General features: G+C 52.0%; 1 protein-coding gene, 2 non-coding genes and 1 pseudogene across 22 annotated transcripts in view; 1 reads left to right on the forward strand and 3 right to left on the reverse strand.

The window, feature by feature from the left end:
• The first annotated feature begins 296 nt into the window (after positions 1–296).
• LOC128563963 (uncharacterized) lies at positions 297–2,245 on the forward strand (annotated as a pseudogene).
• A 2,434-nt stretch (positions 2,246–4,679) lies between these two features.
• Positions 4,680–27,200, reverse strand: part of PRRC2B (proline rich coiled-coil 2B) — a 109,852-nt gene continuing 87,331 nt past the window's right edge. For 8 of the 20 annotated variants that reach the window (XM_053559207.1, XM_053559157.1, XM_053559163.1 and 5 more), the window contains 18 exons: positions 25,634–25,850; positions 22,929–25,001; positions 21,420–21,625; positions 20,803–20,948; positions 20,083–20,224; positions 18,004–18,089; positions 17,302–17,493; positions 16,987–17,184; positions 16,437–16,523; positions 15,063–15,167; positions 14,702–14,894; positions 13,780–13,877; positions 12,712–12,839; positions 11,991–12,231; positions 9,844–10,002; positions 9,032–9,123; positions 6,402–6,483; positions 4,680–5,256 (listed from right to left, as the gene is read on the reverse strand). In XM_053559207.1, coding sequence (XP_053415182.1) covers positions 5,125–5,256; positions 6,402–6,483; positions 9,032–9,123; positions 9,844–10,002; positions 11,991–12,231; positions 12,712–12,839; positions 13,780–13,877; positions 14,702–14,894; positions 15,063–15,167; positions 16,437–16,523; positions 16,987–17,184; positions 17,302–17,493; positions 18,004–18,089; positions 20,083–20,224; positions 20,803–20,948; positions 21,420–21,625; positions 22,929–25,001; positions 25,634–25,850 — 4,577 coding nt within the window. In that variant the 3' untranslated portion in view covers positions 4,680–5,124. The other 12 variants (XM_053559236.1, XM_053559224.1, XM_053559243.1 and 9 more) reach the window with 11 other exon arrangements.
• On the reverse strand, positions 10,932–11,018 carry LOC128580274 (small nucleolar RNA SNORD62). The gene has a single exon (XR_008378580.1). It is a non-coding gene; the product is annotated as a small nucleolar RNA SNORD62 (small nucleolar RNA).
• Positions 14,159–14,242, reverse strand: LOC128580273 (small nucleolar RNA SNORD62). Its single transcript, XR_008378579.1, has one exon. It is a non-coding gene; the product is annotated as a small nucleolar RNA SNORD62 (small nucleolar RNA).

Raw genomic sequence — 27,200 nt, forward strand, 5'->3', positions numbered from 1 at the left:
AATTGAAATGGTAAAATCTCGGCTCGGCGCCTGTGGCTCAAGCAGCTAAGGTGCCAGCCACATACACCTGAGCTGATGGGTTCAAATCCAGCCTGGGCCCGCCAAACAATGATGGCTGCAACCAAAAAAAAAAAAAAAAAAAAATAGCCAGGCATTGTGGCCCGTGTCTGTAGTCCCAGCCACTTGGGAGGCAGAGGCAGGAGAATCACTTGAGCCCAGGAATTGGAGGTTGCTATGAGCTGTGATGCCACAGCACTTTACCCAGGGCGACAGCTTGAGGCTGTCTCAAAAAAAAAAAAAAAAGTAAAATCTCTTTCCTAAGGTCAGTCTCACAGCGAGGCAGTGGCAAAGCTGAGAATTATTGTCTAGGCTGAAATCTAAACATTTATTTTTTGGAGCTAATGTCTTGCTGTTGCCCAGTCATAGCTGACTCCAACTTCAAACTCCTGGGGTTAAGCAGTCTTCCCACCTTGGCCTCCTGAGTGGCTGAAACTACAGGCACAATGCCACCATGCTTGGCTCTTTTTTTTTTTTTTGGTAGGGACAGGGTCTTGCTGTGTTGCCTAGGCTGGTTATCAAGTGATCTTCCCACCTTGGCCCTCCGAAGTACTGGGATAACAGGCCTAAGCCACCAGGCCTCCAATCTAAACTCTTGACCTTTTGCTGCCCCAGGCCTCACTTGCTCTTTCTCCACCTAAAAGTGCAGCTTATAACCCTCTGCTACTGCTTGTAAAAGGTCCCCTAGAGTAGTAACACAACACGAGACTGAAACCTGTGGTTAGGGACATCTTCAAACTAAGTTACTGCAGCATCCAGCCAGCCTCTTCCCCATGGCTGGCATCTGGGGTGCACACCCTCTCCCCATGCTTTCTGAAGGCATTTTTGCCACACCCCTCCTAATTTCTGTGTAATTATGTTCATTTAGAACTCTTCCACCTGTAGGTCTCTCCAGCCAAATAACTGAGAAACTAGGGACACACAACCTGAGAAAGCATGTTCAGCTTTTTTTTTACTTTTTTTATTTAAATAAGGAAAATTCTTTCATATGGAAAGAGCTAGTACAATCACATATTTGAAAGGAGAAACAATAGGTACTGAACCGGAGGGCAAGGCGCAGGGTGAGTGTGCCAACACCGGCCTGGTGAATCCATGGTTCCATTTCCCATCCCAGGTAAGTTTGCCAAAACTAACATATAAACAAGTTGCACATTACACCTTTATCCATCGTCTGCCCTTTCAAATATCTGGTCTACATGAAAAGACAAAGAGAGGAAAGGCCAAAATTAATCAAAAGGAAACAGAAACAAAAAACAAAACACAACCCTCTCAAGAACAAAACAAAAAACCCCAAATCCTTTTTACTATGCAAGGCATGAGGTCAAAAGTTTCGAGTCCAGTATCCCCTTTGAACAATGGAAGAAAGTCTTAACATGGAGCTGTGGCAGGGACTTCTGCTCTGAGGCTTCCTAGCATGCTGAGGACATGCCCTAAGGATGCTGCTGCCAAACTAAGGCAGAGGAAGCTGCACCTGGAAGATCACTAGCAAAACACACACTCAGTGGCCATGGTGGAATATGGCCAGGTGACACAGCATCCGTCCCCAACAGAGCCACTGCTATCACAGATGACCCACTTGTCACAAGTCCACCTCACATTTCAGAGGAGAACTGGCTTTCTGGAAGTCTGCATTCCTCATTCATCACAGAACATGACAAAGCACACAATTATCCTTGGTTGTCAAAGGCCATTTCCAACAGACCCTCTAACCCAGGCTTGCTCTGTAAGTGAAAAGGAGCAAATAACTATTTGAGAAGTGATACGCAGCTACTTGGCAGAGGGGAATCAAATGGCAGGGTCAGGGAGCTTTACCACAACTGCCATGTGCTGCCTTGGCAGGCCAGCTTACAACACAGCCGTGCACCTGTGTGCACACACAGCCTCCCTGGCCCAGAGCATCAGTTGGTAACAGATGTCATCACTAAAGACGGAGGAGGCAAATCCAGAAGACAGGAGGGCAATGGTATTGCTGGAGAGAACCCATGTCACCATATAACAAGATCACCCAATGTTCTTAGAAGCAGCTGGAATGACCATAGCTTAGAACTGAATGGATTCCTCTGAATGTCATAAAACCCATCCTTTGTCCCCCACACCCACCCAAGGAACCTGGAGCCAGAAGTGTTCTATGAATTCAAAGATTGAAACCAATAAAACGCGAATAAAAAGGGGGGAAGCAACAGTTAAGCCAACCAGGCCAGTTGCAGCCGACCGAGAAGTTTTAAAGAGGGCGGTCAAGGCCTTCCTGACACCCCACACACTCTAACAGGACAAATTACTGCAAGGGCACTGGCTGCTGAGGAACAGGCTGCACCGCTGAAGGGCCAGAGCCACCTACACCAGGAGGGTGACTTTAGTAAGCAAAGGCGAGGGGATTCTGGGTCCCCCACACCCCCACCAGCAAAGTGCTGGTCTTCACCTGTTACTGCCAAGGCCCCACAGCAAACCTGGCTTCGGCATGGATCTGGTGGGGGTTTGGAGCCAAAGACTGACCCTAAATCCTGTTAGATTGAGCTTGGCTCTAAAACCATGTGAAAAGAAAAGATATTGCACCTTAAAATGTCTCTGCACTAAAAACTGCATTTAATCAGACTAAAGGAGGAGCTGGGATATCAGGAGGCTTGAGGGCTGCTCTCTGCCCCAATCAAGTCTAATTTAAAATCTCCATCTAGGCGGGGAAGAGATTTTGGCTTGGGTCACACAGAGGTGGTGGATGCACTGAACCTCACATGCATGTTCCTGGCCTTTCCTGCACAGAATTAATCATCCAGACATTATATATAAACAGAGCAGTGAAACATTTACTTTTTCACCTAGACCTACAACATCAATACATATAAATTCTAGTGTTTTTTGTTTTTATTTGGAGTGAGGGGAAGGATGGAGAGAAACACCAGGTTAGAGAAAAGGTGGCCTTTTTGTTTTTATTCTCCGTCAGCAAGTACTGTTACTCTGGCGGCAGGTTCACCTGAAGGATACATCTCGAGTTTGTAACAGCATCTGGGACTGTTCTATTCGGTTTTTAATAGGAGAAAACGTCTTTTTCTTTTGACATAATGCGCACCAGCATCAGGTATGAGTGGGGTTTCTCAAGTGTACAGGCAGAGATGAACACGTGGCTCCCCAAGACCCAGCCTCCCCCAGGGGCCACTTGGCTTGGAGACAGGTGGGGCAGAGGATTAGTCCCAGGACCTTGACCACACACGCTGGAGGTAGGGGGTACCATATATGAGGGCACAGGCAGGCAGTTGAGTGCTGGAAACTAAGGTGGGCAGAAGGGACTGAGTATTAGTCTTGGGATGAAAGAGGAAACAACGTGTGGTCAGGGGTGACAGCCGGGCACTGCCTGGGAGGAGGCTGTTCCTCCACGTCCATACAATTGTAAAAGGCAACACAAGAGGTTATTCCAGCAGTTCCTAAGATATATCTTTCCATATGGTATACCAGACACGGAGCTTAGGATGCAAAGCCTGAGTAAGAGCTGTGGTACACTCACAATGACAGGCAGGCTCTGGGCAGGGCCCCCTCGCCCCCCGCCCGCCACTTCACTGCATGTTCTGAGCTGGGTATCCTCTGGAACTAACAGCAGTGCAAACAGCAATACCTGCAGGTGAGGGGCTGGCCAGTCACCCTAAGAGCATCTGAGAAGCTTGGACTGTCCCTTTCCTTGGAATGACAGAATCTGGGATGATGATGTCCTTCTGTTTCTTATTTAAAAGCTGCCACCAAAGCCCAGCTATAAAGGCTCACACACACACACACACACACACACACTGCAGTCTTCAGAGGGTTCAAGGCTGTTTTGGAACTTGGAACTGGTGAGCTCTGCAGTGCACACCCTCACCGGGCCCCCCCTGCTCAGCTGCCCATAAAGACAAGGGAGACTAACACATGCTGCCCAACTGAGGTCCCTCCATCCCAACAACCTGAGCCCACTGCTGGGAATGGAGAAAAGGGGAAAACTCCCAGCAGCCTTTCTCAGGGCCTACACACCTTTGCTGCAGAGTGGACCAAACAAGAATCGTGTCTTCTTGTCACTGTGGTTTCAGTGAAGAGCTGTGTGAGAGGTGGGGGACAGGCGTCCAAGGAAGAAAGCGGCAGACTCCACAAGACAAGGAAAAGGAGATGACAAGTTAGGGAAGGCTCCAAGGAAAGTTGGTGCCTGTGGGAACACAACACCCTGGAGGGACTGAACACACCAAAGGGCCTGTAGTGTGTCAGGGTGCCCCCTCCAGGCCAATCTGGAAAATACCAGCAACCATCTCCATGATTTATCTCTGGTGCCCAGTGATCAGCATAGCCCAGGACAGGAATCCTGTGTGACTCTAAATCAGTGTCACAGGGCTGTCTATGACAGGGCCCATCAGGCCAGGAGCTGGAACCTGATGGAGACACCAACCTACCTGCTGCTGTCCACCTGACCATGTATGTCCGAAGGGAGCTGAACACAAGAGGGCTCTCAACCAGTGTCCTAAACCACCTTACAGGTCAACCAACTGACAGGGAGCAGGAAGGGACACATTCTTAAGAGTCATCTCCTAAGGTGGAAGGAAACCACTAGACACGGAGAGAAGGGAGAGGGTGGTAGAGGACGTATAAAAGTTTAGCTGTACAGATGTAGCTTGCGTTTTTGTTTTACTTTCCCCTTTGTAAAAACCTTGGCTGCTTTTTAAAACAAAAAGCCTCAAACTAAAATGTCCCTGCTGCCAAACCACTCTGCCTGGGGGTGGGGCAGCGGGCCGGAAGCACTGCCGGGAAGTGCCCTGCGGGAGCAGGTGACAGAAAGGGATCTGCGCTCCACAGTCAGGTGGGAGGAAGCAACGGGGAGGAAGGTGGTGTTGCTTGTTTCATATCGTATCAAAGCAAGCAGGTCAATGCCATGTATCCACGGGTGCAAGCTGGTTGACAATGGAGCTTTCAGGAGTGGAGAAGAGGAGGGAGAGCTCTCAGTCTGGCCAGGCGGTTGGACGGTGGACCTGGTGAGGCTCCCTGCTCAGACCGGCTGTGTTGAGGCCGAGTGGTGGCACCGTCCCCAGCAGGGCAAGGCCAGGTGGCAGCCAGGCACCTTCAGGCCTTACTCTCCTCCACTTTGACCGCCCGAGGTTTGATTGCTCCGGTTCGTTTCATTTGGGAGGCAGCTGAGGAGGCTTCCTGCAGCTTCACGGCTCCCAGGCTGGGTTTTTCATCCACTCGTTTTGCCTTTGGACAGATGAACCAGAAAAGAAAGTGACCCTAAGGCAGAAACACCTATTCAGTTAGCTAGTTCCCACCACTCCCTTCCTGCTCCTGAGCTGCAGAGAAAAGCTACCCTGAGTATAGTTCATGCCTTGGCTGAAGGACCAGAAGCAGAAGTCACTCTCCTAATAAGGAAAGGGCTGCTCTCTCTGTCCCCTCCTAAGGGCAGTGATTTGGAGAGGCAGGAAGACAGCGCGTCCTCTGCAAAGAGTTCAGCAATGGCACACCTCAGGTGGACCCATTTCTGGTCCCAAGGCTAATGAGAACCTTTTCAAATCAGTGCACCCCACGTCCTGTAGGCAAAAGCCCCTGGGTGGCAATCCCAGTGGTGCTGAGGTGGGGTGGGGCCTCTCCGCACAGGGGCTTCTCCCAGACCTCTGGCCATGATCCGTTTACCCCCTGCCTTCTGCTTCTCCCTGCTGAGGCTTTCCCTGGGGCCCTAGCTTGACTGTGACATCCCTAATTGCCCTCCAGAGTTAAATGTCAGAGGGCAGCACGCCTGCCCTCTGGAAGAAAGCTTTAGAAGCTCACTCTGTAAGATCCAGTTAGTGACCCCCAGGGGAACCAAGCATGGAGAGAGAAACGAGTAGCTGGCCTTCCCCCCTCAACCAGCCAGTCACGTTGACTGAATTAAAAGCCCAGCCTTAGAGCCATAGTGAAGACCAGAATGCCTGCAGGAAAACACTGAGAAATCCTATTTGTTATAAAATAGAAACACTTAGCTTCACCGGGGATCCCACCCAGCCAGGACAAAGACCAGACACAGGGTGCTGGAGCCCCTGGCCTCTGGACCTAACCCATAGGCCTAACTGAGTCACCCAGAGCACCTTCACAGCCCCAAATTGCTAGGGATGGTACACCTGGCATCACCTCCTAAGAGGAACCAGTATCCTCCCTTCTCTGCAGGACAAGGAAGGTTCCAGATGCCCATCAAGAGGAGAAATGCCTTTGCAGGAGAGACTCAGGCTGTCCAGCTCCCTGCTCAGACCACTAGGGCATGTCTGTGTATACAGAGAGTGCTCAGATAGGGTACACAGTCCCTCCTCTTTAGGCACTTGGAGAGAGGCCTAAGTGTCCAGGGCTGAAGGGTCTGGAAAGCCATCTTCTACCTGTTGAACGTAGTGTCCCTGCACAGAGCCCATGTTAACTGCTGATCCAGAGGGCTTCCCACTGGGGCTAGCAGAGCTAGGCCTGAAAAAACCAAAGGCAGGGGTTGAGAAACACAACGTGTCACCACAGACAAGGAGTCAAAGCCTAGCACAGGGAGGCAGCAGGAGGAAGGAAGGGCTCTTGGGCCAGAAACCTCATCTGGGCAGTCCACAGACATACAGTACAGAAAAAAATCAGAGACCCGAGACAGTCAAGAATGCAGAAGGGGGTAGGGGCTGGGGGTCACTGTCTACCCTGGCAGAGCTCCACAAAGAGGGCAGGGGCTGAGGCCCCCACCGTAGGCAGACACTGCTATTGTCCTGTGGGGAGATGGACATTGACCATCTCAGGGCTTGAAGTGCCTGGACCAAAATGGCAGGCCCAGACAAAAAGGTTGACAAGCCTAACACCAAGCGAGACTGCTGCCGAGTATTTGTGTTGTCTCTACTTTTAGAAAGGGGGTAGAGGAATAAAAATGTGTAACATGGTTCTAAACGTGTCCCGCTGACCACTAGCAAGTTACCAGGCATGTTAATTAGGTGTTCTGCCGTCAGATGTTCCTTATTCACCCCCCAACAATCCTCCTGGGATACAAGGCCCCCCTCACTGTCTCACCAAGGAATCCTTTATTGCAGGATGGGTCTCTGCAGCCCTGTTTCTAGAAATCTTTGGGAAACGCTGTTTATAGAATGACACTAATTTCCCCAGGCTTCCAAAACAACATCAAAACAAAGGCTACCAGGTAAGACTAACATTTTCTAAATATTCTCCAAAAAGTAATCTGCCCTTCCCACAACTAAATGGACACAGGTGGCTCTTGTCATGGGAGCTTCCATTTTCTGGATTTTGCCCCTTTGAGGAAGGCTCTGTAGGCAGATAGTGCTAGAAACTGCTTACAGCAGCAGGGAACTACAGCATCTGTTCACATTGGAAACTTCCTTCTCTCACATTTTTGTTTTTTTTTGAGACACAGTCTCACTCTGTCACCCAGGCTAGAATGCCGCGGCCTCAGCCTAGCTCACAGTAACCTCAAATTCCTGGGCTCAAGTGATCCTCCTGCCTCAACTTCCCAGGGAGCTGGGACTGTAGGCAGCTGCCCCCATACCTGGCTAATTTTTCTGTTTTTAGTAGAGATGGGATCTTGTTAAGTCATCCAAGCTGGCATTATAGGGTGAGCCACAACCCCAGCCTTCTAGCGTGCTGGGATTACAGGCATCAGCCACCACCCCAGCCTCCTTCCTTCACATTATATGCATGGTCTTGTCCTGCTTCCATCAAACTTTTTTATAGTTCACATGGCAGGAAAATAAAACATACTAGCAAAAATAAATGAAGCCAAAAGTGAAAATAAGAACAAAAAATTTAGATAGGCTGGGTGGCTCACGCTTGTAATCCCAGCACTCTGGAACTCCCCCAGGCAGGTGGACTGCCTGAGCTCACAGATTCGAGACCAGCCTGAGGTACAGCGAGACCCTGCCTCTAAAACTAGCCGGGCGTTGTGGCAGGTGCCTGTAGTCCCAGCTATTTGGGAGGCCGAGGCTTAACTCCTTAAGCTCAAGAGTTTGAGGTTGCTGTGAGCTTTGACAGCACAGCACTCTACCCTACCAGGGGCAACAAAGTGAGACTCTGTTTCAAAAAACAAACAAAAGAAAAAAAACAAACCCACAAAACCCCCATTCTCTGGAAAGGAAGCAGAATGTGGGGCATGCTGTGGTGGAGGAAGACAGGTCGGCAGGCAGAGCAACTACAGCAAGAACAAGCCGGGACAAGGGGACCTGGTTGCGGAGTGCTCCCCAGTGGAGCCAGGCCCTATGTGTTCATGGAGTGACCTCAAGGTGCCTGGAGCGAGGGCACTGTGGGTCACGTGGGTCTGTCCAATTCATTTGCAACAACAAGGGCATCTCCAGGAGTCTCCCACATGTAACAAAAGTTGAGTGGACAAACCCCTGGGGGCTGGGGCTGGAGCATGCTGCCTTCACACCACAGCATAGGTGAAAAGGCCAGAACCAGAGGTTTTCCACTAAACCCAACAGAGCCGCCTCAGTCTGAACCCGGCTAACGGGACCTGGGGCAGTTATTGGAAGCTGAGACAGAAACAAAGGAGGCAAAAAGAAGGTGCTAGAATGGAAAAAGAAGGGTCTAGCAATAAAAAGTCCCTGACAGGGTTCAGAGGGTGAGCTAAGGTGAAAGAGACCCTGGTAACGGCCAGACTCCTCTCCTTGCCAAGGTGTTGCCTTCTCAGCTAATGGGTCCTGATCTTAAAAATCTGGTGAGAAAGTTGAGTAGTCAGGGGCAGAACTGGTGTCCATTAAAACATTAGCTATTCCTTTTCCTACCTTTCCTGAAAGCTCCGCAGTCTTACTAACGATAATTAACAACAAAACCACTCTCCTCCCGATTCACCATTTTCTAGTGGCTTACTGACACAAATGTCCGCCAACACTGAAACAGTATGGTGACACATCAGTCTACAAGGGGATGAGGCCTTGGTACCCTGCAAATCACTCTCCCTGGACCCACGGGATCTTCTGAGCCACATCTCCAGCGAATGCCCAGCTATCTGGCATTCAACCCCAGAGAATATCTTTACCTGTAGGTCTGTGGTGATGTCACGGGCCCTCCTGCAGGAACATTCTGTTTACTGTCGGCAAAGTGGAAGCCTTTCATCTCCATCTGAGAGGGCTGAGGAGAGAGACCAAGTAATAGGAACAAGCTGTCACAGGACAAGCCTGGAGGCAGCCTGGCCTTCACTAACCACAGTAGGCAGGGAGGACACAGGCCCACGAAACGCTCCAGGGAGGTATCTTCTCCTTTCCAACCCAGACTCAAAAGAGGGCTTTTTTTTTTTTTTTTTTTTTTGAGAGAGAGTCTTATTTTGTCACTCTTGATAGAGTGCTATGGCATCTTAACTCACAGCAACCTCAAACTCTGATTCTCTCGTCTCCGCCTCCCGAGTAGCAGGACTACAGGTGCCCACCACACACCAGGCTATTTTTAGAGACAGGGTCTCACTCTGGCTCAGGTAATCCACCCACCTCGGCCTCCCAGAGCACTAGGATTACAGGCAGGGCTTTTTCTTAGGAGGAGGAACCACCACAGTATTTTTTCCTTTTTAAAGTTAGGAGGGAGAGCAAAGCAGGACATCTGTGATGTCTTTTTTACCTTGAGGCCTCACGTATGCACCCTCCTCTTGGCCTAGCCTTACACATACCCACACTTGTGCACATTACTACCTGACATGTGGTAGTAAGACTTTGCAGTGGGGAAAAGTAGCAGTCTGGTGAGGCCAGGAGCCTGCATCCTAAGCCACTGCCACCTGCCCCCATAGGGGTCTTAGCTCACTAGAAGAGGTTGGTGAGACAAGGCTACGCCCAGGATCCCTGGGGGATGGGGCGCTGTTACCTCTCTGCTGGTGTTCAGGACTGGCGGCTGGGACCCGGGTGGAGGAATCCTTCTGGGGGCCCCAACAGAGAGGCTCTGCCCTGGTGGCAGCTGGATGGACTGGGGCAGGATCAGTGGCTGTTGCCCGGAGCCGTACCGAGGCAGTGGCATGGTCAGCTGCTGGACAACAAGGATAGTCAGGAGGAGAATGGGTACTGGGGAGAAAGGCTCAAATGTGCACGCGTGAGCGACCACACACTGCGGACTCCTACTTTGAAGGAATCCAAGCACGGCCTGCGCACGACAGAAAACTTTCTGAATTTCTACTCCATCTATAGTGGAAACTGGCCAGGGCTGTGCCCTATTGGTGGCGGAGGTGATCTTCTTGCTGGAATGTCACAGGTGGTGGGCAAATGCACAAGACTAAGCTAACTGCAGATGCAGGTGTCAGTGGTGTTAGGATGTGTCTCCTCTTTGTCTCTGAAAAGGCCTCTATGTGCTTCAGCCATTTTAGCTGTCACCCAGCAAGTTTGCTGAAGCACACAAGGTGCTAGGGAAGCACCAGGGCACCGTCAGGCATGTGTGGCATGCCGAACACAGCTGTAAGGCGCTCAGAGCAGCAACACACCACGTGTGAGGGCAAGGAGGGAACAAGTCAGGGAAGTCAGAGAGCTTCTTGGAAAGTAATGGCCAAGCCCAGTCCCAAAGGATAAAAGTTGCTTGGGAGTCTTTCTTTGTGTGGCACAAACATTCAAGGTTCTTCTTACTGGTTTATGCCAACAGTGGTAGCAAACAGAGCCTAGCTGGACTCTGGGGACCCTGGAAACATGTGATAGAACAGGAGTAGCTGTAAGGCCCAAATGACCAAAACAAGAAGGACACAAGTGGGGAGGTCAGCCTGGAGACCCTCAGGACAGGGGGACAGGGAAGCACCACCTTTTCTGTTTTTTGGGTTTTTTGACTCTGTTGCCCCAGATGGTGAGCAGTGGTGCAGTCACACCTCACTGCAGCCTCCAACTCCTGGGCTCAAGCGATCCTCCCACTTCAGCCTCCCAGAGTGTTAGGATTGCAGGCACGAGCCTCTAGGCCTGGCAGAGGCCCCACTTGCGTCTCTCAGTCACTGTCTTCGTCAGATCCCTGCTATTGAGTCCACAGTGCAGGATCAGAAGGATCTATTGGAAGCACCATCACTGAGACTTGTGGTTGCCAGAGTCTCAGATGCCGTATTCCTCCCTGGAGCACTACAGCGGCAGGTGGAGATGGCAAGGGCATACTGCCAGGTGTAGAACATGGAACTGGGTGTGGCACAATCTGAGTTGTTTCTGAAGGACCATCCTGGCTCTTGTGTAGAACCTGGACAGAAAGTGAGGCCCCAGGGAAGAAGCAGGGGACGAGGTAGGAGCCCTGTGAGAGCCTGGGCAGTGTGGTGGGTGCAGAGAAGGGCAGCAGGGTACTGAGGAGGGCACGGGCTGCAGCCAGGAGGGCTGGGAGGAGAACTCTTGTTTGATGTGGTAAATCTGACAGACTGAAACAGCAAAACGGACACTCAGGTGGGCTGCTGGAGTGGAGAGTCAAGTCCAGGAGAAGTGATCAGAATACAATGGGACTTTGAGGAGAATGGGACTTTGACAAGAAAGAGGCCCAAAGTGGCAAAACGACCTTACAGACCAGGGAGGAAAGGGGACAACAAAGGAGACTCAGAGGCTTGAGGCCAAAACTGAGTGAAGAACGTGGTTCAAGGTGGAAGCAGAGTCACCCTCAGAGACATCCAGTGCCACCCAGAGGGCTGGGGAAGGGAAGGCTGGAGCAGGTGCTGGATGTGGCACCCTGGAGCTCACAGCAGTGTGAAAGACACAGTTGATGGTGTGGGTTTCAGAAAAGAAGGTGAGCAAAGGGACACCAACCCCATTTCCATACCCACAGCACTAGGATGGGGAGGGAGGGGGCAGTCTCTGCTTGGAGGGGTTGCAGGAGCAGCCATGCTCAGGGAGAACTGGGTGATGGGGCCATTCAGAAGAGGCTGAGTCCTAATAGCTCAAGGACCAGGCACGGTGTTCCCAAATAGCATGAGCAGTCAGCACAGACCAAGAAAAGAAAAGGCAAAGGGAAAAGCCAAGGTCATGACAGAAGGAGGCTCACTCTCTGGGTAGAGTGACTGAGGTCCTGACCTGTGGGAGCTGGGAGTCCAAAATCTGGGAGGCGCCCAGACCTGCAGCCTGGCCGAGCTGGCCCTCGTAGACCAGGGCTTGGTTTCCACTCATGGGCTGGTAGGGTGAGCCAGACTGGGGCTTCACCATCTCCAAGGGCTGCATCCCTGGGAACGCCGAGTATGGAGGCTTCAGGGCTGTGCCCCCAGAGAGGATCATGGTGCTGGGTGGAGAGAGGCTGGGGTGCATGTACACCTGAGACCTGGAAGAGCAACACGGGGTTATGAGGGCACGGGGGTCACAAATGCAGCGATCATCTAAATCCCTAGGGTCCCCCCTCCAAAACACAGACCTTGGCCCCACCCCAGGCTTAGCCCAGAGAGCCCGAGATGGCCCAGGACTCAGCATCTGTAACAGCTCCCAGGTCCAGCTGAGGCTGCTGGTCCAGGTACTGCTTTAGCATCACTGGATTCAACAAATAGTACGTGTACACTGTGCCAGGCACCACAAGACTACTATGACGCTCACAGCACAGGACATCAGATGTGGGAAGAACAGGCAAAGGTGGGAAGAGAGGGCAGAGGAGGGAGGAGCAAGGGAAGGAGGCAGGATGATACGGAAAGAAGGCAGTAACAGGGCCCACCACAGCCTCTCCCAGCGTACCACAAAGAACGGACTATGGAGTGGACAGCAGCACAGGGCAGGGCAAAGGGGCGCCCAGGGCTAGGGCTCACGAGCTCACCTGAAGGGCTGCAAGGAGCTGAAGATCTCCTGAGACTGGGAGACGGGCAGTCCCCCCCTCAGTCCAAGCTGAGCTTGAGCCTGCAGAGATGTGTGAAGGGAGATCGGGATCTGCTGGGCAGCAGCAGCCTGGGAAAGGGAGGCCAGTGGTGACTGCAAAGCCCTGTGTGATGGTCCCCACCTCCCCAGCCACCTCCACACAGTAGGTAGTAAAAGGCTCCGAATGCGAGTCCAGCATGTCCTTCTGGGAAAAAGCCTTATCCCTTCCCTTGCTCTTAGGACAAAGCCTATACTGAGAAATTAGTAGCAACCCCAAACCATGGTATGATCATTCCTACACTGCGGTTTATTTGAGTAGCAAGAATGAATCCTAGCTACAAGCAATACAGCTGAATTTTAAAATATATGTAAAGGAAGGTTACATGCAATGTGATCTAGTCATGTGAGGCTCAAAATCTGGCAAAACTAAACGATCTAATGGTTAAGAATACATTAAGAGACGTTAGGACAGGCCATGTCCTCTGTCCTCAAATCTGCCCTTGGAACAGACTCTGCCTGGGAGGCCCACTGTCGTGGCATGTGTAGGTACAGGGTCTGGGGTGTGACCAGGCCCTTTGAAAGGCCCAGCACCAGCTGTGGGAGGGAGATTTGAATCATCCCCCTGCAGCTCAGAAAGTCTGCCCATCTTGCGTGACAACAAACACCTGCTCATTTCTAAAACTACCTCTTTCTAATGCATCCATGCCTGGGTGTTTAGGCCTTTCTTCTCTTCATCAGAAGGATACCTGATCACCAAAGAAAATTCCATTTTAGCTAATTCCCCAAGCTAGGACACAGGAAGGAGGATTTTGAGAAAGGATAATTAGGCAGAGTCTGGAGCACAGGACTCCATTCTTCTTCCTTGTCTCTTGTTGATTCATTCAACAAGTATTTTCTGGCTGCCATGATATGCCAGTAACACAAGAGGGGCACAGAAAACCAGACAGACAATGAACAAATGAAGGGAAGAGTTATGCCCCCTGCCACATCTCCTCTCCCCAACCCAGGCCACCGGGCTCACTGCTGTCACCTGTTGGTAACTCTGCTGCTGAGGTATCGTTTGAGGAACCAACCGGGGCTGACTTGCAAACACATGGCCGTCCAGGTACAGAGGCGGGAGGTGGCTGCCTGGAAACAGAATGAGGGAGGCAGGAAGGGATCAAGTGTTGCTATTTCTGCATGTCCCTCTGGGAAGAGGGCGAGTGTGTGCAGGGGCTGCTTGGTTCCTCGTGCTTCTGCAGCACGAGCCTGCTCACAGTACATCTGGGACACACCTTGGGGAACTGTGCAGGATACGAGAAGGTCCTCTAGGAGGGAAGCGGGCTCCTGCTTATCTTCCCCACCTAACTAACCACCAACTGTCCCAGACACTCAGGAGGGCTACTTTGCTGTAACTGAGGCTGCCTCGGTCTCTCAGTCACTGTCCTCCTCATCTCCCTGCTAGAGTCCACAGTGCAGGGTCAGAAGGATCTATTGGAACCACATCACCGAGACGTTGGCAGCTGCACCCTCACAATCCGCATGCTCTCTGGGGCACCAATACAGAGTGGTGACAGTAAGGACAAAAACAGCTACCCTTAATGTGGGGTTCAGCTGATATAAGCCCCAGGGAGTGCGCTTAGCTGATGGGAAGAAGCAGAGGCTGAGAGGCCAGCAGCTCTCTAGCAGGGGTGACACAGAATTGGCATGTGATCTGGGTCTGACTCAAAGCCAAGGCTGCTCGACCCTCTCCCTGGAGGTGGAAAAGCCTGGCCATCAAGACTTGGTTCTGCTTCCAGTAAAGGGAAGCAGGACATGTACCTCACCTGCAGCACCTGGGAAGCTATGAACCATCCAGCCTACAAACGAATCCCAACTTCTCCACATTCCTCAAGCCCCGGGTAGGTGTTCAGAGCCTCTCTTGACAATATAAGTGGAGAAGGCTCCGGAGGCCTGGCTTGGGGGTGAGATACCTGGCATGGAAGCAGAAGGTGCTACAGAGGCCACAGGCATGGGTGGCATAGACACTCCGCCAAAGGAACTGTAGCTGACCCCGTTGGAGGCGCCCACGGAGGACGGGGGCTGGATGCCTGAGCCGGCTCCTCCTGGAGAGCTCTGCTCTGGCAAACTGGGGGAGTTTTCCCAGGCTTTGCGTGCAGACTCCATCTGTAGAAGCAAGGGAGGGGAGGGACATGGATCACCAGGAGGGATAGTAGTGTAGAGGGCAACTCTTAAGCATCAGGGTGGTGGGGAAAGGGGCTGGCTCCTCCCTCCTGCCTCTCCACAGGCCAAGGCCCCCATGTAGGCCCCTGCCCAGCCCAGGGCTGGTGTTACCTTCAGAGTGAGGTCTGCAGTGGGGAAGGACATTGGGGAGAGGCCAATGGCCCTCTGGATGTGATGATCCCGCCGGAGGATGGGAATACTCTGTGTTAGCCCCGCCTGGAGAGGGGGGGAAAGGACACCATGGAGCATGAAGCAGCAGAGAAAGCGACATGCTCAGGCTGAGGCGGGTGGGTCACCTGAACTCACAGGTTCCAGACCACCCTGAGCAAGAGACCCTATCTCTAAAAAAAGTAGCCAGGTATTGTGGTGGGTGCCTGTAGTCCCAGCTGCTTGGGAGGCTGAAGCAAGAGAGTACCTTGGGTCCAAGAGTTTGAGATAGCTGTGAGCTAAGATGCCACAGCACTCTAGCGAGGGCAACAAATGAGACTCTGTCTCAAAAAAAAAAAAAAAGTGACACATTAAAATGCTATGACTTGTCCAGTTTGGGCCACAGATACAAGACCACCAAGATGAAGTTTATAGCAGCCAAGATCACCTTCTGGCTCCTCCAGAAAGCTGCCTTCCTCAATTTCCTCAGAAGCCCATTGATAGCCATCTCCACACCCACATTTCACCGAGCCCTCCACACAGGGACAATCACGTGCCGGTAACACAAAAACTGGCTGTTGGCTCATCAGGCACCTGCCCTGTGGCCTGGGGATATGCCCTTGGCACACTGAGAAAGAGGTCCCTGGTTAACAGGTGGGAAATGCAGTACCAGACCCTCTGCCTGCAGATCTCGGGCCCCATGGCATATGACAGTGGTTCTGAGAAATCTCGGTAAAGAAACTTGTTCAGCCCAGCATTTTCAGACATAGGTGAGCACAGGACTTGTTCTCGTCTTTGATACCTAACATCATTCTGCAGCATTCATACTGCTTGAAATTCCTGGGTGGAGCTGCCCAGTAAGCTTTACCCAGCATAGCCAGGGAGCCCCTATGCTACCAACAGAGGACAGATAGGACAGAACAATGAGCAAAAATGCTGTGACAGCCTTGACTTTGGCCCCAAGTAACCCACGACTGATGCATTTCCCAGCTCAAGTCCACAGCAGAGGGACAGGAGGGCTACTGGATTCTAACAGAGCCAGACCCCAGGATGTAGGGACTCTCCAGAAGTAAAGGTGGGGCCTCCCCGACTGGGCAGTGTGTGCCATTCTCAGCTTGCTCCTGACACAAAGAAAGCCAAATAAATCAGACCTTAGGAAATACATCATCGCACCAACAGTCACAAACCTGGGCATGGAATATCTAAGCAACCTGCCTAAGGACACGTAGCTGGATAGTGACTGAGTCATAAGACAAACTCAGCACATCCTGTCTCTCTTCTTGCCCAAGGCCCACCAGCCACGGGTGACAAACAGCTGGAGGTGAAGTGTGGACTTACATTACTGGCCAAGGCGTCATGAAGTTTGACAACTGGATTCCCTGTAGGACCAGAGGCAGAACCGGGCGGCAAGCTGAAGTCAGAGTCCTAAAAAAAGGACCAACAGCTCCTGGAATCCTCCTGGCTCACCCTTCCCCAGAGGTACAACTCAAAACTCCACTAAACACCATTCACTTAGGGCCATACATGGGCAAGATGGCCACACTGGGGCTACATGGGAGCAAGACGGCTAAATGTTTCCGGGCAGCATATGAGTAAGGGAGCCATCCTTTCTCCTCTCTCCCTCTTACTGACCCCAGACCCCTGGGTGGGCAGCGAAGACAGGAAAGATCACTGCCTGGCTCAGCTGAGAGCCCAGCTGGTATCAACAAGGCCAGGCAATCCCATCTTCCTGTCTGTGACTCCTGTCAACACTCTTGCCCTTGGATCTGGCTTAGCTTCCATCCTCCTACTCTTTTTAGGAGAAACCCTGTCCAAGCCCCACTTCTCCATGGACCACAGAGAGAGAGAGAGAGAGAGAAAAAAAAAGGGAAACAAATCAAAGCCTCACTTTGGGGTTGACTCCAAATTCAATGGGTGGCACAGGTAGCACAGAGTCCACGTGAATCTCTACCCCATTAACAGGTGGGACAACAGTCCCCTGCAGCCGCTCGGCTCCCTCAGAGCCCTTCCTGTTTTTCAGAGAACGCTCATTGCCGATGGGTCCTGGTCTGTGCTCCTTGCTCTGTCCTGAGCCTTGTTCTGAATCCTTAATGGAAAGGCAGAGAGGCAGAAACATGCTCACTGGAATGACCACAGCCTCTGGCCTCCATGTGCCCCGGGAAGAGGGGAGAAGACAGACACCCTGAGGGGACTCCTAGGTTACCTTTTGCTCAGATTGCTTCTGAGCCTGCTCCTTGTGGCTGTCGGCCTTGGGTTCCGCCAGGCTAGGTCCATTCATCTCTTCTGGCTTCAGAGTACCATATGGGGAGCTGCGCTGTGAGGAGGTGGCGGACGACTCGCGGGACTCGGCACTCAAGTCTACACCACTATCCCCCTGGCTGCTCTTAAAACCCTGCTGTGCAGAGCACAAAATGGGTTAGAGCCCTGACCCCTAAACTCCAGAACATCATTAGCCATGATGTCAGACTGCATGGAGCCCTCAGACACGGCTCCCCAAACCGCCTACCCCCACGAAGTTTGTCCTAATCTTGGCCCTAACCTGCTGGTGGTGCCTGAAAACTCACCCACAGCCGAAAGCATCAGCCTGCTCACGCTCAGAGTGAGTTCCTCCATGGCCCTGGACTAAGACTGCCCAGCCGATCTCACTTGTGACCCAAACCAGACTGAGTGACCACCAAGAAGGGTTCAAAAGAGGCCCTCATTCCCTCCCCATAGCTGGGGGCTGGGAGGGAGGGAGGGAGAGGCTTCCTCTTGATATCCCTTTTCTTTCTCCCACAACCCCCTACAGACCAGGAATCAAACTGAAAACCAGTGAGAAGCCAGGGTCTGTGGAAACAGCCTTGGGCAGGGTGGGACAAAGGGGGTACATGCAAGCTGGCCACAGTGACAGTGAGTACACACTCACCTCTGCAGAGCCAGGCTCAGTGCTGCTGAAGGCCGTGACTGCTTTCCTCCAGGAGTCACTGGCTGAGGCCTGCACAGGGAGAGCTGCTGGGGGAAGAAGACAGAGAGTCAGGGCACCAAAGAGGACCAACCAGTTAGAAAAAGATGAGTTTCAGTTTTAGAAAACAAGTACAGGTAAAGCTTATAAAAGTCTGATTCCCCCAACTGTCTACCCTAGCCTGTGCAGGACACATTCATTAGCAGATACACAGGAGCAAATCTGAGAGCTTCACCCAACTTTCCAAAACCCAACAGACTTCATTAAACACGTCTCAGAACTTGACAGATTATGTGCAATAGCACACACAACAGCAGCTTTTATTCACTCTGATTTGAATTATCTATCATTTTTTCGCCATGTCTCCTTTCTTTCAATTAAACTATTTATTTTTAAAAGTTGTCAGTTCTCTTAAGTCTTTAAAAGATCCAAGTAGGTATTACTCAAATTTTGTTAGCTCGCGACCCTATCAGAATCTGACAACAGCCATGGACTCTAAGCCCAGAAAAATGTATATTCACACAAAAATGTACATATTATTTTAAGACCCAGGGGCCCCCTGAAGCCACCCATGGATCCCTGATTTGAACAACCAATGAGACACTGCAAAGTCCCAGAGGAACAGAGCTGACAGAAGGGGCTGACTCTTCAGTTTCGTACATGCTGTGCAACAATTTATACAGCTTGTGTATGATACCCATCACTCACGCACTCTAGCAAACTTACCATTATCAGTGTTTCATCAAAAGATCATTGTACTTCCTTGCAATCAGAGTTGAATATTGTCTGATGTTATTTTGCAATGTATTAGAACCAAGGTTTTCACCAGGAACATGAGTATACGCTATGTGGGAACACTGAAAAATATCAAGTCCCAGAACCCGGAGTCCTGGGTGCTTGTCATGTGGCCCTGGGGTAAGTCACTTCACTCTGGAAGCCTAGGCTGCTTTGTATAAAAATCAGCAGGAAACAGTTGATCTCTCCAAGTTCTCCCACAAACTGTAAATGCCTTTTATTGTCTACATACCCTCAGGGCTCACAGCACAGGGCCCTGACCAAAGAAGGCATTTAAGAAGAACCTGTTCAGGGTGGTGCCTGTGGCTCAAAGGAGTAGAGAGCCCTGGTCCCATATACCAAAGGTGCCGGGTTCAAACCCAGCCCTGGCCAAAAAAACTACAAAAAAAAAAAAAAAAAAAGAAGAACCTGTTCATATTTTATTTTAATTTTTTTTTTTTTGAGACAAGAGTCTCACTATATTGCCCTTGGTAGAGTGCTGTGGTGTCACAACTCACAGCTACCTCAAACTCATGGGCTTAAGTGATTCTCTTGCCTCAGCCTTCTAGTAGCTGGGACTACAGGCATCTGCCACAATGCCCAGCTATTTTTTATTGCAGTTGTCATTGTTGTTTAGCTGGCCTGAGCCAGGTTTGAACCCGCCATCCCTGGTGTATGTGTCTGACGCTGTAAGCACTGTGCTATGGGTGCCAAGCTGGTTTTATGTTTTAAAAGGAAAAGTTACCAGAAAAACAGCACTGGATCTAAAATTTAGAAAATAATTTCTCAAGGAAACAAATTTTCCAAAAGTTAAGATATACTTTTACCCAGGTTTGCCTTCCACAGACTGTTCCAGGAGCTTATAAACCTTCCCACCTGGGTCGGGAAGGGCATGTGACAGATAGGGGAGCTTTAGGACTCTTGCTGGGATCCCCACCGAAGATTCAAAAAGGATGACTGATATGGGCAAAGAAAGAAGATCCCATTCCCCCGAGAGCTCCGGTCACGTGGCTGTCCTCTTTCACATCACTGGACATAAAGACTGCTCTGCTCTTCCATCGCACCATAAGCAAGCAAATGTTTACTCTTGTCTGGGGGCTGCAGCAGCAAACACAGCTAAGCTTGCCCTCAACACTGTGGCTCAGAGGAACCCAGCAAACAGCTAATGCTCCACCTGTTTGGCTCACAGACAGGACTCCCCTAAGAAGAGAGCCCAGGTCTGGGAGCCATCTCGGGGCAGCAGCTGAGCCCAGACGCGCTGACTCTCACCTTGGCTGCTGCTCTCCCAGATCTCAGTGCCTAGGCTGCTGCCAGGCATGGTCACATCGCCCTGTTCCAGGCACAAGTTATTTTGCTTTTTTGCAAATCTAGGAGGAATACGAGAGGAAAGACCTCGACCTTTGACAGGCACCTATAGGGTATAAAGAAAAGGAAAGAGGTAATGTGGTCTAGCCTGCGGCATGAAGGCTGACAAATTCTCTCCAGAACAAGTATCTCAGGTACCAAAACCACATCACCCAAAATTGCCCAAGAGACACTTGGAACCCATGTCCCCCAAGGCCTCAACCAGAGAGTTAACTGCAAGGCCAAAGCAAACCAGGAAAGGACCACCAGACAGAGGGGTTGTGACAGTGTGTGTCCAGCCCTGATTCCACTATAGCACAGCACAGGGTTCCTGATCCCAGTGACTCCTAGGAGACAAATCTCCTTACCCTCAGGCTGGAGCTGAGGGTGGGGATGGGGGCAGACTCTTGGGAGGCTGGGGAAAGTCTGAATCCTGGCTCAGCCATATTTCAGCTGTTACCATCCTAGGACAAGTCACCCTCTTTGAGATTTCATTGTTTTTCCTCTGTAGGATAGTGGTATCACCATCTACTCCCACAGGGCCACAGTGAGGGCAGGTACCGTGGCATGATGCATGCCTAGTAAAGATTCCTTTTTGCCTCCCTGCTAGCAGGGGTCTACACGGGCTAGTGCCCTACCCCGCACCTGCACGGCCTGCTCCTTCTTTCTTCTCTCTTCCTCCAGCAGGCGGCGCTGCTTCTTGGTCAAGACTTCAATGAAGCCTTCACCCACCATAGAGCCCACCTCACTCTCCTCTCCAGGGCCGGAACCACAATTTTCAACGATGGCATCTGAACCAAGATTTCACGAGAAGGGATGGACAATGTTTGCATTCATCAGAAGGCAAGAATAACCCAACTCAATAGCCAGCTGACATCTGGGGACAGGCTCAGCTCAGAAGGCAGACCGGGGTCTATAGAAGTCTGGCCTGATTTCTGCACCTTTCTCACATCTCCAGGGATCTAATACATTGTGACCTTGGACACGCACTGAACCTCTCTGGGCCTTAGGCTTCTCCTCTTTAAAACACCATAGGACGAAAAAAAAAAAAAACACCATAGGATGTTAAGGAGATTTCAACAGGCTGTGAACAACAGGAGGGCAGAAATCTTATCTGTGTTGTCCTACCCTGCATCCCCAGAACTTAGCCCAGCACCTGCCCAGGGTAGTTGTCAGGAACAGTAAACATGCCAGCTCCCAAGACGGCTGTGGCCCCCAGTCCTAGGTTCTTCCCTCTACAGATGGAAGGGGACCGGACTCACTTCCATAGTTCAGGTCAAACTGTTTCATGGTCTCTCCCAGCTCTCCTGCCCTCTGAGCAGCCAACTTGGCTTCTTTCTCTGCCTTCTTACTAGAGGCTTCAGAAACATCAGTGCTGGCATGGGCCGCCCGATCCAGGCTGCAGGGGGAGTGGCTGCTCCCACTGCTGCAGCCACTAAGACCTCCAGGCAAGGCCTCATCTGGGGACCTATGGAGGAAAGAGGATGTTGTTAACTCAAAAACCACCAGAGGCAGGTGAAGAAAAGAACAGGAAAATCACATATGCACACACGAACACAGTACCCTGACTAGGTCCATCTCTTCACTAACCCCTCGGCTAGGGAGGAGCTACTCCTCAGCAGCAGTGGCCTGTGTGTGCCACATGGAATCCCACACCCTGCCCTGCTGGCACATAGCCCTACCTGCTCCTGAGGAAGGTGGCTCTGCCCAGCTCTTTCCCAGGAGCTCCTTCTGTTCATCCCCATTGCAGGCTAAACATAGTAGACTGCAGCAGGGAGAGAAATGGGGGGACATGCTCAGGACAGAGCTGCTGACCTTCCGTTCTTTCCCAGGAGACTCAGACCAGCAAGGAGCTCGGGCCCACCCAAGGCTCTCTGGGCAGAAATCTAAAGCAAAGCCAAGTCCTGGCATCTGGGCCCTGGAAAGCTAGGCAAGACCAAATCCTTTAAGAACCAGAATTTTCCCATGGCTCCTTTTTGGGGGGATAGAAGCAGCCCCAAATTCTAAATTCTGTGCCTTGAATTCTAAGGAGGAGGGAACACAGCAAAGCAATCTTCCCCAGAACACTCTGCGGGCAGGGAAGGCCTCTGCATAACCTTGCTTCCCCACTTGAGGCATGAACTCTGGCTATCAGTAAACCCTGCAGCACAATCGGCCATGAGCCATCACCAAACGCAGACCCTCCTCTGGGAAGCCCCTTAATTCTGGAGGAGAGACACAGCCAGGCCTTAGGAAGTCTGCTTCTTTTTTACCTGCTGGGCCCCTACTGTGCTGAGGTGGCAACCCCAGCAGCAGTGCTTTGTCTCCTCACTGAGGAGGACAGCCACTTGGGAAGAGTCACCGCTGCACAGCCAGAAGGCCAGCAGTGCCCCCAGACCCCTGCCTAGCAGCAGCTCCAAAGCAAAAGGATCTAGTGGATGGACCAAGGCTCGCTAGGCTCCACACACGGACAGTGCCCCTCTGTGCAGTAGCCCCCAGAAAGGTTCCAAGAACACTTACAGAGGCTGAACTCTGGGGCCAGGTGCCAGGACAGCTGCCACAAGAGAACTGAGGGGACGAGGGGTCATCTAGCTTTAGCTTTGTCAAGCCACAACACCACCACAAGAGAAGCAGACAAGCAATGCAGGAACAAGTGATGGAGACACTCACACACAATGGCCTTTGGGGCAGGCGCCTGCAGAGCACCTGACCCATGGCAGGCATGCATGAATTCAGTGCTGCTAAACAACACAACGACAACAAAAGGGCCTGGGATGATGTTCAGGTGTTACCTTTTGGCTTTCAAAGGCGTCCCATTCTGTTGGCTGTCATAACGGGGGGAAGTGTCACCACCACCTGGCCTAATGGACTTCTCCCCAAACCCTCCCGGCTCCAGCTTTCGGCTCTGTCTGTCAACCAGGGGTCTCTGGCTGGAGAAGCTCCTCTTGGCCAGCTCCTTCTTCTCACCCAAACTGGCCCCAGACAGGCCAGCGTCCCCCTGGGGGTCAGGCTCAGCCCCATGGCTTTCTCGCCGCTCGCGCCGCTCACTGAAGTCACTGCTCTCAGAGGCTGTCTCCCATTCCTCGTTGGCATGGTCAGAGGAGTTCTGGTAGGAGAGCTCAGGGGACCTGTGACCCACAGTGCTGCTCTTGTCCCCAGGACAGAGTTTGGCCCTGCCTGGCCACTGACCCGCCAGCAGATGGGGCTCCTCTTCAGGCCCCCACAGGCCCAGTGACTCACGCTCTTGCCGGAGGCGCCTGAAGCGGGGGGGCTTGTCTTGGCGTGGGGGGCGCCTTCTCCTAAAGGGCCGGTTCTCTACATTTTCAGAGTCTGCCATGTGGTCATCTTGGAAGAAGGACCTCTTGTCCTCCAAGCGGCTGTCCTCAAAGGCCCTGCTGCCAAATGACTCAGAGTGCCGGCAGGAGTCTGGGGTGTAGCCTCTGTCCATGGGCCGCCGGGTTCCACACGAGTCAGAGGCACCACACTCCTGCCAGGGGCTGCCAGGGCTCTTGCTCTGCCGGTGGGGGGACTCTCTAGAGATGAAGGTTCTCCGCCCATAGCCACAGTTGCTCAGCCGCGGAGGAAGGGCTCGCCCAAAGGCCCGAGGGCCTCGGCTCTTAGCATCCAGACCACTGTGGTCCTCGGAGTACACCTTATTGGACCGCCAGGAATCCCTGCAGTCACCTTTCTTCGCAATACCATCCTCCCTCTCTAGGAGCAAGCCCTCATTCCCAGTCTCACAGCCTCTCTGCCGGCGCCGCTTGGGCAGCTCTTCGTACTCGGAGCCCTCGCTATGCGTCTCACTGGCAATCCTCCGCCGGGGCTTGGTTCTGGGGCAGTCTTCGGGCTGGGAGAACTCACGCAGGCCCCGGCCCCGGCCCCCTCGCTGGCTGCTGCTGTAGATACTGCGAGTCCCCAGGACCCCCCCGCTACAGAGGCTGCTTCCATTGCCACCAGCAGGCCGACCACGAAAAGTGAACTCTCTAAAACCACGGCCTCGGCCCCGGGCCTGCCCTCTGACCCCAAAGGCTTGCTCCTCATCAATAAAGATCCAGTTATTTCTCTTGGTTGGGGGAACATCGCTGGATTCTCGTGAGGGTCTGGTTTCCCAGGACTTCTCAGGCTTCTCATCCTCTTCAAGCTTATTGGCCTCATGGCCCAAAGCAGCATGGGTGGGGGCCTTGTCCTCTAGGGTAGAGGGGGAGGAGTTGGCCAGGGTGGGGTCATTCTCTTCATCCTCGTCCTTCTCCATCTTTCCAACCTGTTCCTTCTCTTTGGCCAGCCGCTCCTCCCCGAGCTCCTGCTTCATCTTCTCCAGCTCTTTCTCCTTATCTTCTACCTTGAGGGCTTTTAGGACGGGTTTCTTGATGGGGCCTGACCTCCGAGTCCTGCCCGTCTGCTCCTGTTGCTGGCTGCTGGCGCTCCGAGGTTCAGGAGTCCAATCAGGCTCTGCAGACGGCTGTTTGTTGGGGCTCCCATCCTTCTCCCAGGAGATGTTAAAGGACGGCCCCTCCTGGGGCGCCTCCTGCTCGATACCACGGGCTGTGTCAGTGGACTTTGGCTGGTGACTAACGTCCCAACTGCCATACTCTGGCTTTTTCTCCTCTGGGACAAAGTCAGGCTCCAATGGGGAACACCTGAGGTTTTGAGTGTGACCCCCAGGAGCACCTGCTTCCTGAACACTTTCTTGGGGCAGAAACAAAAGCTCCTGGCCTATTCTCTGAGAAGAGATACAGCTGTCAAAGTCTGCTGGGGCCTTCTTGTCAAAAGCACTCAAGTACTCCTCCCCTCTCTCCTCAAAGAGATCGCGCTGGGCACCTACGCCCCCGGACCTTCCCGGTGAGGCAGAGTAAGAGCTTTCATTCCTGAAAAGGAACCAGAAAAATCAGTCAATGTGATTGGAGCCTGGTTCCTGGTTTCCATGCTGAACACAGAGCTTAGTTTTAAAAAGAAAAATATTTAAAAAAAAAAGAAAGAAAAAACCACAAGCACCAACATTTGCTCTATCTTTAAACATGGTTCAGAGTGGCTGGGCCATGTACTGGTGGTGGCCCCTGTAGTCCGTGAGAGTGAAGAATGCAGTGGCCACGGGTGGGTGCAGCATGCCACCCTGGAGACAGCAGCAGGGCAATCCTCGGTTCAAAGAGCAAGCTGGAGTCTGGGAGTCCGTGAAGAGTCAGGGGCACTGGCATGGCAGGGCTAGCGTTGTTTACTTTCACGGGAAGAAACCAAGACCAGCTCTTGACCCCACCTGCCCTGTGAGGCCCCCACCCACTTGCCAGGTACCCGAGGTCCAGCGGCCCTAGACTTCTCCATCAGAGAAGAGCCTCTCACACAAAGCACTCGAGCAATCCTCATGTTCTCCTCCCCAGAAGGCACTGCCTGTCCCTTTGGGGGAACCTGTCTCCCATAGGCACTGCCTCTCCCCAGGGCCCTCTCAGTCAGGACCTGGAGTCTCCCTCCAGTGGCAAGGTGGTAGGACCAGGTTTCATCTCACCTGACATGCATGTCCACAGCCAAAGTGTCACTCGACTTCGGGTGGGGAAGCGAGTAGCCCTTGTTCTGCAAGGCCATGTAGCCCTCTGGGCTCCACACAGGAGCTGGATCCACAGTGGTCACCTTTCTCTCTTGGAGTGGGGGCACACAGTTCTGATCCTCAGAGCGACGGCCAGCCCCACTGAGAGGGTCTTGAGGTGCCATGGGTTTCATTAGTCCTGGGGAAGGCAAAGGCCAATGTCCGTCATCTCATGGAGAGAGCCCTGCCCGATCTCAGGGTCAAGGGCTCAAGGCAGACTCTTAGCCCCTATCACATGCACACAGAGCCTGCCCACTGAAACACCATGGGGTTCCTATCTCTTCTGACCAGAGACCCTTTGAAAGTACTCATGTGTGCAATATGAACTGTTCCAAGGCCTATGAAGTCCAATCTTCAATTCCCAGACTACCATCATAACTTCCCTAGAGGAAGCAAGGGAAGCACACTGGAAAACCTGTGGACTTGGTCTTTCACATCCTCACAGGACAGGTGAATAGGCCTTTTTGGACAGGGCAGGAAGCTGCAACTGAGATGATCCTTCAAATAAAGACCTTTAAAGGGCTACTGCCTCAGAAAGCATAGTAGACAAACACACACCTTTTAGTACTGGGAATTAACTAGAAAGTCTGTCTTGGCCTGGGACAGGGAAAAAGTACTGACAACTACCCCCCATCAATCCAAAACATGTGTTTACTTTCGTAAGGCTTGGGCTAGGGAAGAGTGCAGATTTCTACCTCCCACAGTGGTCCAGAGGCCTCCCACGTTAACATAAAAGGTGGTTCTTGACTGGCAGAAGAAAACCCAATACCACACTGGAAGGATACACGCTCAATAGCAGCCATACTGGATCCTCACTGAAAAAACTGGTAAAACTGAACTTGCCATCCCAACTATCAGAACACACGTGGAAAATAACCCACCACGAGTTTGCAGTGACTCCTAAGACAAGATGCCTCCACAAGAACTTGAGATAACAGAACAATCTGTTAAACTCTAGAGAATCATATGTAAAATAATTAAAGCCATAAAAGGGATTAAAAACTTAAGAAAAATAACAGACACCCACCCGCCAAAAATGAACAGACTGTAGAAACAAATTCCAGTTACCAAATTAAAAGGCTACTTGGGGCTCGGCGCCTGTGGCTCAAGCAGCTAAGGGTCCAGCCACATACACCAGAGCTGGCGGGTTTGAATCCAGCCTGGGCCCGCCAAACAACAATGACAGCTACAACCAAAAAATAGCTGGGTGTTGTGGCGGGTGCCTGTAGTCCCAGGTACTTGGGAGGTGGAGGCAGGAGAATCGCTTGAGCCCAGGAGTTGGAGGTTGCTGTGAGCTGTGATGCCATGGCACTCTACCCAGGGTGACAGCTTGAGGCTGTGTCAAAAAAAAAAAAAAAAGGCTACTTGGGACAGTAAGAAAGCAGATTAGACACTGCTGGAGAGAGAACTGAATTGGAACATAATTCTTAGGCACTATCCCAGGGGGCAACACAGAGATAACCTCTCTTTCATATGTTGTTCCTCATTT

This window comes from Nycticebus coucang, chromosome 2 (assembly GCF_027406575.1).
Source record: "Nycticebus coucang isolate mNycCou1 chromosome 2, mNycCou1.pri, whole genome shotgun sequence".
Lineage (NCBI taxonomy): Eukaryota > Metazoa > Chordata > Mammalia > Primates > Lorisidae > Nycticebus > Nycticebus coucang.